The 12,574-nt window shown below is 34.0% G+C and overlaps 1 protein-coding gene across 1 annotated transcript; it reads left to right on the plus strand.

The window, feature by feature from the left end:
* The first annotated feature begins 5,616 nt into the window (after positions 1-5,616).
* On the plus strand, positions 5,617-6,675 carry LOC120225266 (olfactory receptor 1052-like). The gene has a single exon (XM_039223518.1). It carries the CDS (start codon positions 5,737-5,739, stop codon positions 6,673-6,675), a length of 939 nt encoding a protein of 312 aa, XP_039079449.1. The 5' UTR covers positions 5,617-5,736.
* Positions 6,676-12,574: the final 5,899 nt, after the last annotated feature.

Raw genomic sequence — 12,574 nt, forward strand, 5'->3', positions numbered from 1 at the left:
CTCTCAGTGGATTCTGCGTCTTTTTTCTCCCAATCTCTCAGGTTTTGTAAGGTTTCCAATGTCTTCGGATCTTTTCTGTGTGATGTATGGGCGCGAGTGCAAGTACGGAGCTCCTTACTTCTCCGCCATCTTGCCCTCTCTCCAATAATAATTCATGTTTTTTACATGGCAAGCTAGATTGTTTACTTTTTTCCTCTCAGTGACAACAAAACCCATGAGTGAATGGTTCCAATATTTGTGAATGTAACAAATTGAAATGTGAAAAAAGGAAAGAGAGCAAAATGACATCCTCATTATATCAGACATTCATGCAAAGAAATTCATATGAAAGTTTACTTTTCAGAATGAAATAATAGCACCACCAATAACACTAATTACATCATATAATAATTGCATAGTCCTTTATGATTTTTCCATAATCATTTAATATATTATTTGAAATTGGGTCCATAAGGCTATACATATATGTAAGAGGCATTCATATAAATTAATTTGCATTACAGTCATAGTTTTCAGAAAAAAGTAAAAACAAATAATAATAATGAGTAAACCTAATTTTATACCATGCTTCACAATATTTTCAAGAGGATTCAATATCTTATATCCTAGAGTATCAAACACAGGAATGATATAAGGTGAGATAATTAAAACTCAGAAAAACAAAATGAACTAATTCTGTTATGATATTCACCTCATGAAAGAAGGAGATGGCCAGAAAGCAGATAAAATAACAGTATACTAAGTGTGTATGTGTGAGAGGGGAGTCATTTTATGGAAAAAAGTATGATATATTTTTATGTTTAATATTGACCTTCAACAAGTGGTTGCTGTATTATATATAGTAACTATATTATACTATAAACAGTCAGCAGATACTCAAATAATAAAGAATAATCCTTTCCCTAAATTGAGGCAAATTAAGGGTGTGTGGCAGATTTGTAGGATGAAGATTGGAAAATGAGTAATGTATTCCCTATATTGGGTAATATATATATTATATAATGAGTAACATGCCATATATATGTATATATGTGTGTATATATGTTTTTATAGGTATGTTATACACACACACACACACACACACACACACACACACATATATATACCTGAGTAACATATGTGCATGTGTGTGTATCAATAAATGCAATTCTGTTAAACAGATTCCAAATGTCCTTAAATGGTTGATATAATTAGTCAATAAGAAATAAATGAGGACTTCTTAAATGAAATATCTGATGCTATGCCATCAATTTTCATGTAAAATATCAGGAAAAATTTAAGAATGGGCACTTTCAGCTCAAGTCCCTTTACCCCATCTATAAATTTGGTTACTACTCAACATCAACACTGGAGAAATCAGAACTTAGCAGATGTCTATCAAACATAACTTTCCTCTCAGCTCACAGAGAATCTGTATTAAATGTGTGTTGTTATTATTTTTTCAAATTTCATGTGTGTAGGCTTGGAGTTTGCAGTTTGGAAACTGGCTTAACTCACCAGAGAAATAAGTTACTGACACCATTTGGATCAGTCATGGGTACATTTGCACCATGGTCAGGTCTGTTATTTATTAAGAGACCCATAAGCCAGTGTAATGAATTTATGGTTCCCAAGATTTGAGATTTGGTCTTGTGCTGTGAACACAATAATGATTACATTAATCCCAACTTTGATGGCAATTCTCATTTGTCCTTGGTGAAATGTGGCCTGTGAACAAATTACAACTCCCATAATTAGGGGTATCTAAGATGCATATTGTCATCCCAACAAAACCCTAATCTGGTATAGAATACCCTGTAAAAATGGTTGTCATCCAATGGTTGTCATCCTTCTCCTATAAACTAGCTTATTAAATGTTACCAATTAAATATGACCTTTTAATTTTTAGTTTTAAGCAAGACCAATCTTTCTTTTTAGAGCCAATATTAATAAGTCTTTGACATGTCTTATGAAGTCTTAAAATTCATAAATTCTCACTCTTCATTCTGAGGTGGCTCAGATGTTCAGTTTTTGCTAGAATTCTGTCCTGAGTCTAATTTTTCTCACACTGGATATTTTCTATCTTTTTCACTATTCTTCATGCAATATGGTTTCAAATTCCATCATTATTATGATCACTCCTTAGTCTGTCAATATTGAAAGGCTGTCTAAAATAAATAGTAAAAGCAGCACAAATTTTTATATCACATAGTCACTGTATTAAGGTATTGTGTGACTATTTCCTAAAACATAAAGTTGGACAATTCCTTTAATTATTCTGGGCCATGTGTAATGTAAATCATATGGATCAGAATATTCAATTAAATAAATATTCAAGTGATTGGAGATAATAGTTGTGAAGTGCTCAGAACATATTGGCATTTAATAAATTAAAAACATTCCTACTAGGATCCTACTTAATATTTGGTTGTCAAAGAAAAAGAAACACCCTTATTAGTAAAATTAATTATAATATTCCCTGTGTATTAGTCTGTTTTAACTATTTAGTCTGTTGGTCTCATTTTAATATCGCTGCAAATTTTCACTTCCTTGTTCTTATACAGCTATGTTTGTTGGTTTGGATGCATTTGACTGGTATCAAAAAATTATTTAATCTTATTTGCCATCTTTCCCTTTTTTATTACATGTAAATAACTACCATTTCACTCTGATTTACCACTTTTTATATTTTTCATTCTATCCTCCAAATAGTAGCCTACCTAGAATTTCTAAAAATTACATTTATGTTTAGTCAATACAGCAACAAAAGTGTTAAACTTGAGATTTATTTTAGTGTCCTAATTGGCTAAATTTCCTTGTACATTAAGAGGCAATCTCATGTAAGAACACACACACACACACACACACACACACACACACAATTCTACCTAACGATTGCTGATTGCTTCCACTTTTTTTAAATGTTTTATTTATTTTTGAGAGAGACAGACAGTGTGAGCAGGGGAGGGTCAGAAAGAGAGGGAGACACAAATCCAAAACAGCCTCCAGGCTCTGAGCTAGCTGTCAGTGCAGAGCCCGATGCGGGGCTCGAACCCACGAACTGTGAGATGGTGACCTGAGCCGAAGTCAGATGCTTAATCGATTGAGCCACCCAGGCACCCCGCTTCCACTTCTTTTGAGTTATCTTTCATTGAAATATATGATATTTTCCATAAATACTACCAAATATAATGTATGTATATAAAATCATATAGTCATCAACAAATGGAATTTAGGACTCTTTTAAAAAGAGATATACATAAAATATTCATAACCATATTATTCAAATTATAACTATAAACACTGATGGAGTTCATTTTTAAGAATGAACCTTATATAGGTGAGACACAAATTTATGTGATGAGTTTCTCGAAAACTGAGAAATGGCAAATACATGAATTGCTACAATTTGGAAAGATAGTGCTGGGACCTTGCTTCCCCAGGTCTCTCTTTGCTCTTTTAATGAAGCATAATATCACAGAATCACTGGGGATTCCATTCTCCAAAGACCCTGAGCCAAATATAAATGCAGGTCTGGAAACTAAGAGATAAGGCTAAGCTTCCTCTCAATACCAGGTAGGTGTTACATTTATGTGTTCTAACAAAAGAATTATAAATGCCTCTGTAGTTTTCAAAAACAGCAACTCTTGATACATGCTATGAATGGAATGTGAAGATATATCATATGCTTCAAATCCTTTCCAATTATTGAGATAAAGGAGATAAAATTAGACCATCACCACATCAAATGACTCTCTTAAAGAAATTAGTGGGTTCATTCCCTATTTCCTCAGGTAGCTGTATTTGAACTTCATAAGCTACATAAATTCAAAAGGGAATTTATTTAAAGAAACTCTTTAAAATTTAAGTTTGATTGTTACAAGCTGTTGCATTATGTTATATCTGAGGAAGAAAGTGGTGATTTTTGGCCCTTTTACTAGCTCTAATTTTTAGATTCAATGACTATTCTATATAACTATCTTTATAGTGTTTCTAATGTGGCATGGAAAGCAGCCCAGGTGAGAATGACTGCTTATTTAATGAAAATCAAGAAACAAAAAAGAAATCAGTGATATAAGAAGAAACTCATCATCAAATTAGTAAATTGGTTTGTTTGAAAGCAAAGTCAATGGAAGCAAAGCTATTTAAACAAAATGAAACAAACAACAAAAACAGCAAAGATCCAAAAAAATTACTTTAGTCAAAAGCCAGCCACTTGTCGAGTCTGTCAATAGTTCAGTTTCTGTTTTACTTATTTGTTTCACTTTGACTATACCGCAAACATTTAGGGACTGTGCCAGACAGTTTTCATATATTTTCTTATTTAATTATTTCAACTACCTCCTGAGGAAGATTCCCAGAAACCAGTAGTTAAGCTGGAAACTAAGGCCGAGACATGAAATCACAGTTTTTGTGGCAAAAAAGAACTAGTCATTCTTTTTCATCTCTGGCATTTCAATAAAGTAGATATGATCAAAGCTATCTTGTTCCAAGGTTTGCAACATTTGAATTGTTACTAAATAACTTTACATCCACTGTAGGTAAAGGATAGATATTAAAACGCATGTCTTTCTCAATTTTTATTCAACATCAGGGAAATATTACTCTGAAAGCCTAGATTATGGAATGCCATATTCATTACTATTCAGCGAAAATAAATTCAACTGTGAAATTAACATGAAACATGCTTTATATTTATTTCTTTTATTAGAAACTCACAAAGTATAATGCTGGTTTATGTATTTTTATTAATTCTGTGGTAACAAAAACTTTATTTAATGATGATTTAATCAAACATGTCCCTAGTATATCAGCTATCATAATCTTATTTTTCACTTATTATGGAGTATATGATGAAGCCTAAGACAAAATTAATTTAATAATCTTTTTCTCAATAAGAATTTACAATCTAATGTACCAAAAGTGTGTGCAGTGTCCTTGAAATTTGACTTGTGATCTTTTGACTGCAGGGATCAAGACGTATTGAAAAGTTTCTATATTCAATCTTTATGTAAAAAATCTGATATAGCCTAATCCAAGCCATTAGATAATAAATGCTCTAGGAAATCAGAAAATGGAATGGTAAGTTATCTGTTGGAACAGGAAAGAATGACTTCTTGGAACAAAGGAGTTTTAACAAAAACTAATGTTTTGATAGAAAATGTTTGAATTATTTTTATTCTTCATGCTAGACATCCCTAATTTCTCATTTTCCATTTTTATGGACAGTCTATACATTTAATCATGTATATATTGTATATATATATATTTTTTTTTATTTGTCTAAGTTAAAAAGATGTCATAGACAATAATTTTGTTAGATGTCACAGAAATGTATCTGTTAATATTGAGGTGTTTGTTGGCTTGTTTTAAAAAGATGTTTTTCCTACAATACATGGTCTTTGCCTTGTGTTCTGGAATCTGGAATATACTGCTATCTGGGGTCCATCACTTAACCTTTCTGTTAAACCAACATTCCTATGAGGCTTTCCAAGGGAGGTTTAATCTCTCCAGGGTTCTTATGGTGCATAATGCCAGTTTACATCCCCTGAAGAGACTTTGATTTAACCCAAGTCTCTTATTAGGCTGACTTCTCACAGTTGTGAGAATTGAATTTCCTGTGCACCGTGATTGTTAACTAAGACGATTCAGTTTTCTAAAGATGCTAGTAGATTGAATGTATGTATTCAAGCTATACTCTGGTTATTATCACTACCCTTCTGTTCCCTACAGATCCCCCACTGGGGAGACACACAAATGGCCAACAGGAATGCCAGTGTGGTAACTGAATTCATCCTCCTTGGGCTGACCGATAACCCTGAACTGAATACTGTCCTTTTTGTCCTGTTTCTATCCATTTATTTTGTCACTGTGGTGGGCAATGTTTGGATTATTGCAATAATCTGGGCTAGCGCCCAGCTCCATTCCCCCAAGTACTTTTTCCTTTCTCAGTTGGCTTTCTTGGATTTCTGCTATTCCTCAGTCTTTATTCCCAAAATGTTGGCGAATTACGTAGAAGGACAGAAAGCCATCTCCTACCATGGTTGTCTTCTTCAGTATTCCTTTGTCAGCATGTTCCTGACCACTGAATGCTTCCTGCTGGCGGCCATGGCCTATGATCGGTATGTCGCCATTTGCCACCCACTTCACTACAAAGGACTCATGACCCCCACATGCTGCATCCACTTGGTGACTGCTTGCTACCTGCTAGGTTCTGCCAGCTCACTCACCCACCTGAGCGGCTTGCTCAGCCTGTCTTTCTGTGGGCCCAACATCATCAACCATTACTTCTGTGATATTCCACTGCTCTTTCAGCTGTCCTGTTCTGACACCCAATACAACAGGGTTTTGTTTACGGTCCTCTCTGGAATGACATCGGTGACTACCTTCCTGATAGTGGTTGGTTCCTATCTAGGAATCCTGCTCACTGTCCTGAAGTTACACTCCACAAGGAGCAGATATAAAGTGTTCTCCACATGCGCTTCTCACCTAATGGTAGTGATTCTCTTCTATGGAACAGTGATATTTACTTATCTGGGAAGCAGCTCTAGCTACCCACAGGATAGAGCCAAAATCCTGTCCATGTTTTACACCCTTTTGCTGCCAATCCTAAATTTCCTGATATACAGTGTGAGAAACACAGAGGCCAAAGAAGCAATGAAAAGAATTATTATGAGAAAGATATTTGCTCTGTGACTATGAATTTTCAAGAAGAAACATTTAAGGAATGTTTATTGATTCTATAGGCAGGTGCATTGTTAAATACCTGTGAGACTTATTGGAGGGAAAAAAAGGTATTTGCAAAGTATATATTCATTATTGGCTTTTGGAAACACAGAGACATGATTATAAATGTATTACGTATGCATGCATATACGAACATAAATATTCACAACACATTCTGTCTGGTAGGTTTTACTGTTTGAGGACTTGTGAACTAACCTGACAAACGACAGATTATCAGGTGAATAGACAGAGTTTCTTCCTATGTATATAAGATCCACACATAAAAAAGTGGCTTGCTTAATGATTAGAAGTGGGGGTTATATACTTAATTAGGCAGAGGTAAGGCTTGTATGGGAAGAACAAAAGGGCTTGAGGGAACAAATGAGATACATTTTGTGATATTGTTTGTTTATACGGGGGCAAGTGGTTGCCTCTGCCTTCTTTCTCCTCAGACAAAACCCCCTGGGGAGAGAACAGTTACAGGCAGCCTCACTCTAAAAAATCCTGCCTTTACTCGGATAAGGGAAGCTCTGAAAAAGCCTCTTTATGCATCTATTGAATCCCAAGTGTCTCCAGTTTAAAAATAAGTTTATGCCCCTATTTAATTTGGATCCCTTACATTCCAAAATTATTTTTTTTAATTTTTAATGTTTTTAAAATTTATTTTTGAGAGAGAGCATGAGTGGGGGGAGTAGCAGAGAGAGAGAGAGAGAAGGAGGGCGGGAGAGAGAGAGAGAGAGAGAGAGAGAGAGAGAGAATCCAAAGCAGCTTCCAGACTCTGAGCTGTCAGCACAGAGTTCGACATGGGGCTGGAGCTCACCAGCCATGAGATCATGACCTGAGGCAAAGTTGGACACTTGGATGCTCAAGGGACTGAATCACCCAGGCGCTCCTCCCAAATCATTATTTTGAATCTCTACTAACTTAGTGAAGTCAGGTGGGAAGAGTGCCTCAGTTTTCCTTATTCTTTACAATTCTAGAGGAGTTGCCCTATTTTACAGATGAGACAGCAAAGGATCAGTGGAGCTAAAACCTCACCCAAGCTCAGACAAGACGAACATTTGAGATGTAGAATCCAATCACACAAGCACACACCGTGGCGCCTGGGTAACTCAATCCATTGCAAGTCCTACTCTTGATTTCGCCTCAGGTCATGATTCCAGGCTTCTGGGATCCAGCCTTGTGTTGGGGCTCCATGCTGAGTGTGGAGTCTCCTTAGGATTCTCTCTCCCTCTGACCCTCTCCTCTTCCTCCTCCTTCTTCTCCTCTTTCTCTCTCTCTCCCTAATTTAAAAAAAAAATCAAGCATACATATATTCATATACTTGTACACAGGCCTCCTCCCATTTTACATAAAAAAAATAGAATTTCCTATGCATACTTTGTATGCCATTTTTGACTAGAATCATTAAAATTTGAATATTTACCTTAAAAATAATTCCACAGGCTTCTTTTTTACAGCAATTCCATTTCTGTCCATTGTTTAAAAGAAATAACGAAAATGGCAATGCAAAGGGATTCTATCATATCAGAGTACATTGGATTCATTTAAAATCAGCCCTTAGGAAACTTTCATAAAACAGTACAGCCACTTGAAAACACTGGTAGTTTTTTTTAAACAAAATGACTGTTGGTGTTACTTATGTTCTTCATTCCATATAGTGTTTATTGTTCTGCTTACTCACACATGGATCAAAAACTCTGTCCGGTATCATTGTTATCGCCACAATTGTTAAGAAAGCAAGCATAACATTGGTTAACTACACTTTTGCAGTATGTAGTTAACAACAGTTTGGGGTTTATGAGAATACTATTTATCAAATGGAATGATATTTAGCTCATAACAGTGAATTTTTCCTGCTAAAGTCTATAAGGCTATGGAAGTTGTTTTTCTTATTTCTTAAAGTCAAATTTAGAGAAATTTGTAATATAATGAGGTAAAGCAAATTTTATTCTACTGCTTCTGTTTGGCCCATATTTTTTCCAGAATAATCCCATTGTCATATATTTTAACGTAATAGCGATTCATTTTCCAAAATTAAAATAATCACTGTAGTTGTTATAAGTAGACTTCCAATAGGAATGCCTGAGTGCCTCAGTTGGATAGGCATCAATCTCTTGATTTTGGCTCAGGTCATGATCTCATGGTTCCTGAGTTCAGACCTTGCATTGGGCACCGCACTGGCAGTGCAGAGCCTACCTGGGATTCTGTCTTTCTCTCTCCCCCTGCCCTGTTCACTCTTTCTCTCAAAAATAAATAAACTTAAAAAAAATCAAACTTCCCATTGCAAAACTATTACTTAGTAAGAGAGATTTTACCCAATGGCAAGCAGTTTTCTGGATATCCCATAATCACAGACTAAAATTTAATTCAATGTTGGGCTTACTAAAGCATCCATTTCCTGGTGTTATATGCTTAAAATTTTTATGTTTTACAAAGAAATTTATATCACAATGATAAAGTATGTATATAAATCTTTCTTTTTGTAATTGTATTCATCTCAGGAGATTACTTTGGAAAATTAATAGAAAAATTTACCTTGATGCTTTGCTAAATTACTTGCCAAGAGACTGGTATGAAACCCAATTCCTTCATCAATACAATTATATTCACTTAAAAGCTTAGTTATTATAGCTTCATAGAAATAAATAATAAATGCACTGCATAATAAAATGTCATAAATGAAGTCAAAACCAATAATCTGAAAATTAATGAAGATACAATGGTGGTCATGTTCTTTGTTCCCCAAATTATCAATTGATTTCATGAGAAGCAATATGAGGACATTAAGTTTCCTCTTTTCTTTTTACTAAACACCAGACTTGAAAATATGGCCATTGGACCAAAATCAAGAAAACAGAAGAATATTTAATCAAATGGAAAGGATAAAAGGAAATTGGCATTCTGAAATATTATAAAATTGCAGATAGAGATTTTAAGAATACCATTAAAACCACAAGGAACTCAGATGTATTTAAATATTTCTTACAAAAGTTCTAAATTGGTAGAGTGAATGTTCCTAATAGTTTAAGGCTGATATATTAAAGAACAACAAAAATTAACTTCTCAGATCTAATGAGACCTTAGTTATATACAAAGACTGTTTCTCCAACAATCAGTAAAGTGCCTAACCAAGCAAAGTTTATCCTGAAGTTTGCCTCATTTATTTCTGAACTTTGTGATGATCTTGTTTCTGGCAATATATTTATGCTTTTTAAAATTAAGCCAGTAATTTAATATAATTTTATGGCATGTGGGTGAATATAGTTTCTTTCTTTAGATCTATAACCAATCTGAAGATACGTGTTTGATTTTGTTGCTATTAAAAGCCTCTGTTAGTAGTACAATGCCAATAATCATATATCTATATCTACCTATATATAGATACCTATTTAGGTATTTATATATAGATATATTTATGTCTATATATAAATGTCTATAAACCTGTCTCTCTGCCTATGGATAAATATATACATTGTATGGTAAAATTAACACATTAAGGTATTAGGTTATACTTTACTCCACAGTGGTCAAAGAATCCTGAATTAATATATGTAGGTGTGAATATTACATATTTCAATGTTCCAATTTGTTTAAGTGTTTTTGTGGGGGAAAGCATATCATGTCGATGAATGAAGAATTAAAAGAGGACACATGTTTTAATTGCCTCATTATTGAAGAAATGTCATAAAAAGGAGAGTTTAGATTTGTCTTACAGGGTTTGAAGGAATATAATTATAAGAATTTAATATGATTTGAACTGAATACATTTGAAAATCAAAGAAATATATCTTTAATGTTACCCTGACTTCTTAGAAGCTGTGTGGAAATACATTTTAACTCCATGCAATGAAGATTTACAATATATGTTATCCTGATTTCAAGTGAGGTGCATAGAGAATAAAGATTGCTTAGAAGATTCAAGCCAAAGATAGACTACAATTTGGTGAGAATTCATAGGGAGCAGTTTAAGTACCAGATGGATAGTATGTGCATTGACCTCCAAGTGTCATTTTCAACAATGAAGCATTCTGCAGATGGATATAAAGTAGTTTATAACTTAAGAATTTCAGAGCTGAAAATGGCCTTTTCCTTGGTGCCATGTTCTTTCTTCAGAATCATAGAAATTTGTAATTGAATGGGCCATTATAATCTATTCTTCTTGTGAGAAAACCAAGTACTGAAGAGAAGGAAAAGGAATTATAAATTATATATGCATTTAGGCTCATTACTCGTTGGGTAATTAGTGGCAGTCTGAATTTCAGTCCAAGCTTCTTATCACTGCACTTGGGGTTCAGAAGAAATTGTTTTGCAAGCTAATTAAGATAACTAAGAAATTCTGCGTGAAAGATACATTCATACTTTTTTCAGACATCTGAGCATTTTATATAACACAAAAAATAGTCCTTTTTTTGAATGTCCTTCAAATATCTAAAACTTTATTTTTTTTTTAAAGTTTTATTTATTTCTAGGAGAGAGATAGAGAGACAGCGTGAGCAGGGGAGGGTCAGAGAGAGAGGGAGTCACAGACTGAAACAGGCTCCAGGCTCAGAGCTGACAGACAGCACAGAGCCAGAAGAGGGGCACGAACCCAAGAACCGCGAGATCATGACCAAAGCGAAAGTCGGACGCTTAACCGACTAAGCCACCCAGGCGCCCCTCAAATATCTAAAACTTTAATTATATTAAAGTAATATCACCACTGTCCCTGCACCTAATTTCTACTCTTGTATTATTTTTTCTGGATAAAAGTATTTGCATACATTCAATCACACCTGCCAAATACCTAGCAAGTCAACCTAGATCCATCAATTTTACTTTATCAGAAGCAAAATTGGATTAAATGGATTTATTGTTGACCATGGTTTCCAAATAACTTAAAATAAGTTTCCTCTTTATTAATCATCAGTGCTGCTGTATCAGTTCAGGCCCTAAGTTCTCAAATCCGAACTATTGAAATAGCTTTCTGACTTCTTCAATTGCCTCTTTACCCTTCAGTGTGTTTCTATTCTTATCTCAGAAAAACAATTTGGTCATAATTCTTTACTTAATGACACATATGTTCTCTCATATTAATAGGAAGTCCAAATTTCTTGTACTGTTTATACTTACCTTTAATCATTCTCATGGGCCAAGAGCAAGAATCCTCATCTTTCCAAATATTTTCTTGATAATATCCTTGAGAAAATTAGATTATTTCCCCCACTGTTCTATCGCTGCACACTGTATTGTAACAGTGGATTATGAACTTTTGTTATTACTTCTGATTCCTCTTCTAAACTGTTTAATACTGTAAGGAAAAGACTGTATCTTTTTCAAGGCTTTCTGGGATAGTTGCAGGATTTCTGGGATACGATTATCACATAGTAGGTGCACAATACTTACCTGTTTAATAAGTCATTGAGTTAATTATTTCAGAGTGCTTTTCTTTTTTACCTATGTTATAATAGGGTATTTGATATTGAGGAGTAAATAAAGATAAGTGTAAATTAAAAGTTTTCCTATCTAATATAGTCTTTTTTTTAATTTAGCCATTTATAAGAGTTAGGTTTTCAATAACACTTAAAGTGATGGGTATATAAATAGTAAACAAAGATATAAGCAAGTATTCCTGATGCATAGTAATGAAATAAAGACTTAACAAAATAACTTTTGATTTATTGAGCTATTGAGTTTATTATATATGGAGTTTGATAAGATGTAAATGATTAATGGAGGCAAGATTATGATGACGTTGATGATCAGGGACAATGCTCTTGAAAATTAAGTTTCCAGAGCATTCTAGAATACCTCCTAGTAATATGCAACAGAAAGTGGTGATTTGGTCCCCAAATAATGTTTCTGGTTATTTAACTGAAGGAAACAAATT

The sequence above is a fragment of the Hyaena hyaena genome, unplaced genomic scaffold, assembly GCF_003009895.1.
Source record: "Hyaena hyaena isolate Hyena2069 unplaced genomic scaffold, ASM300989v1 scaffold_1365, whole genome shotgun sequence".
NCBI lineage: Eukaryota > Metazoa > Chordata > Mammalia > Carnivora > Hyaenidae > Hyaena > Hyaena hyaena.

Coding starts and splice junctions, on each gene's coding strand:
- LOC120225266 (XM_039223518.1), top strand. CDS start 5,737: ATGGCCAACAGGAATGCCAGTGTGGTAACTGAATTCATCCTCCTTGGG.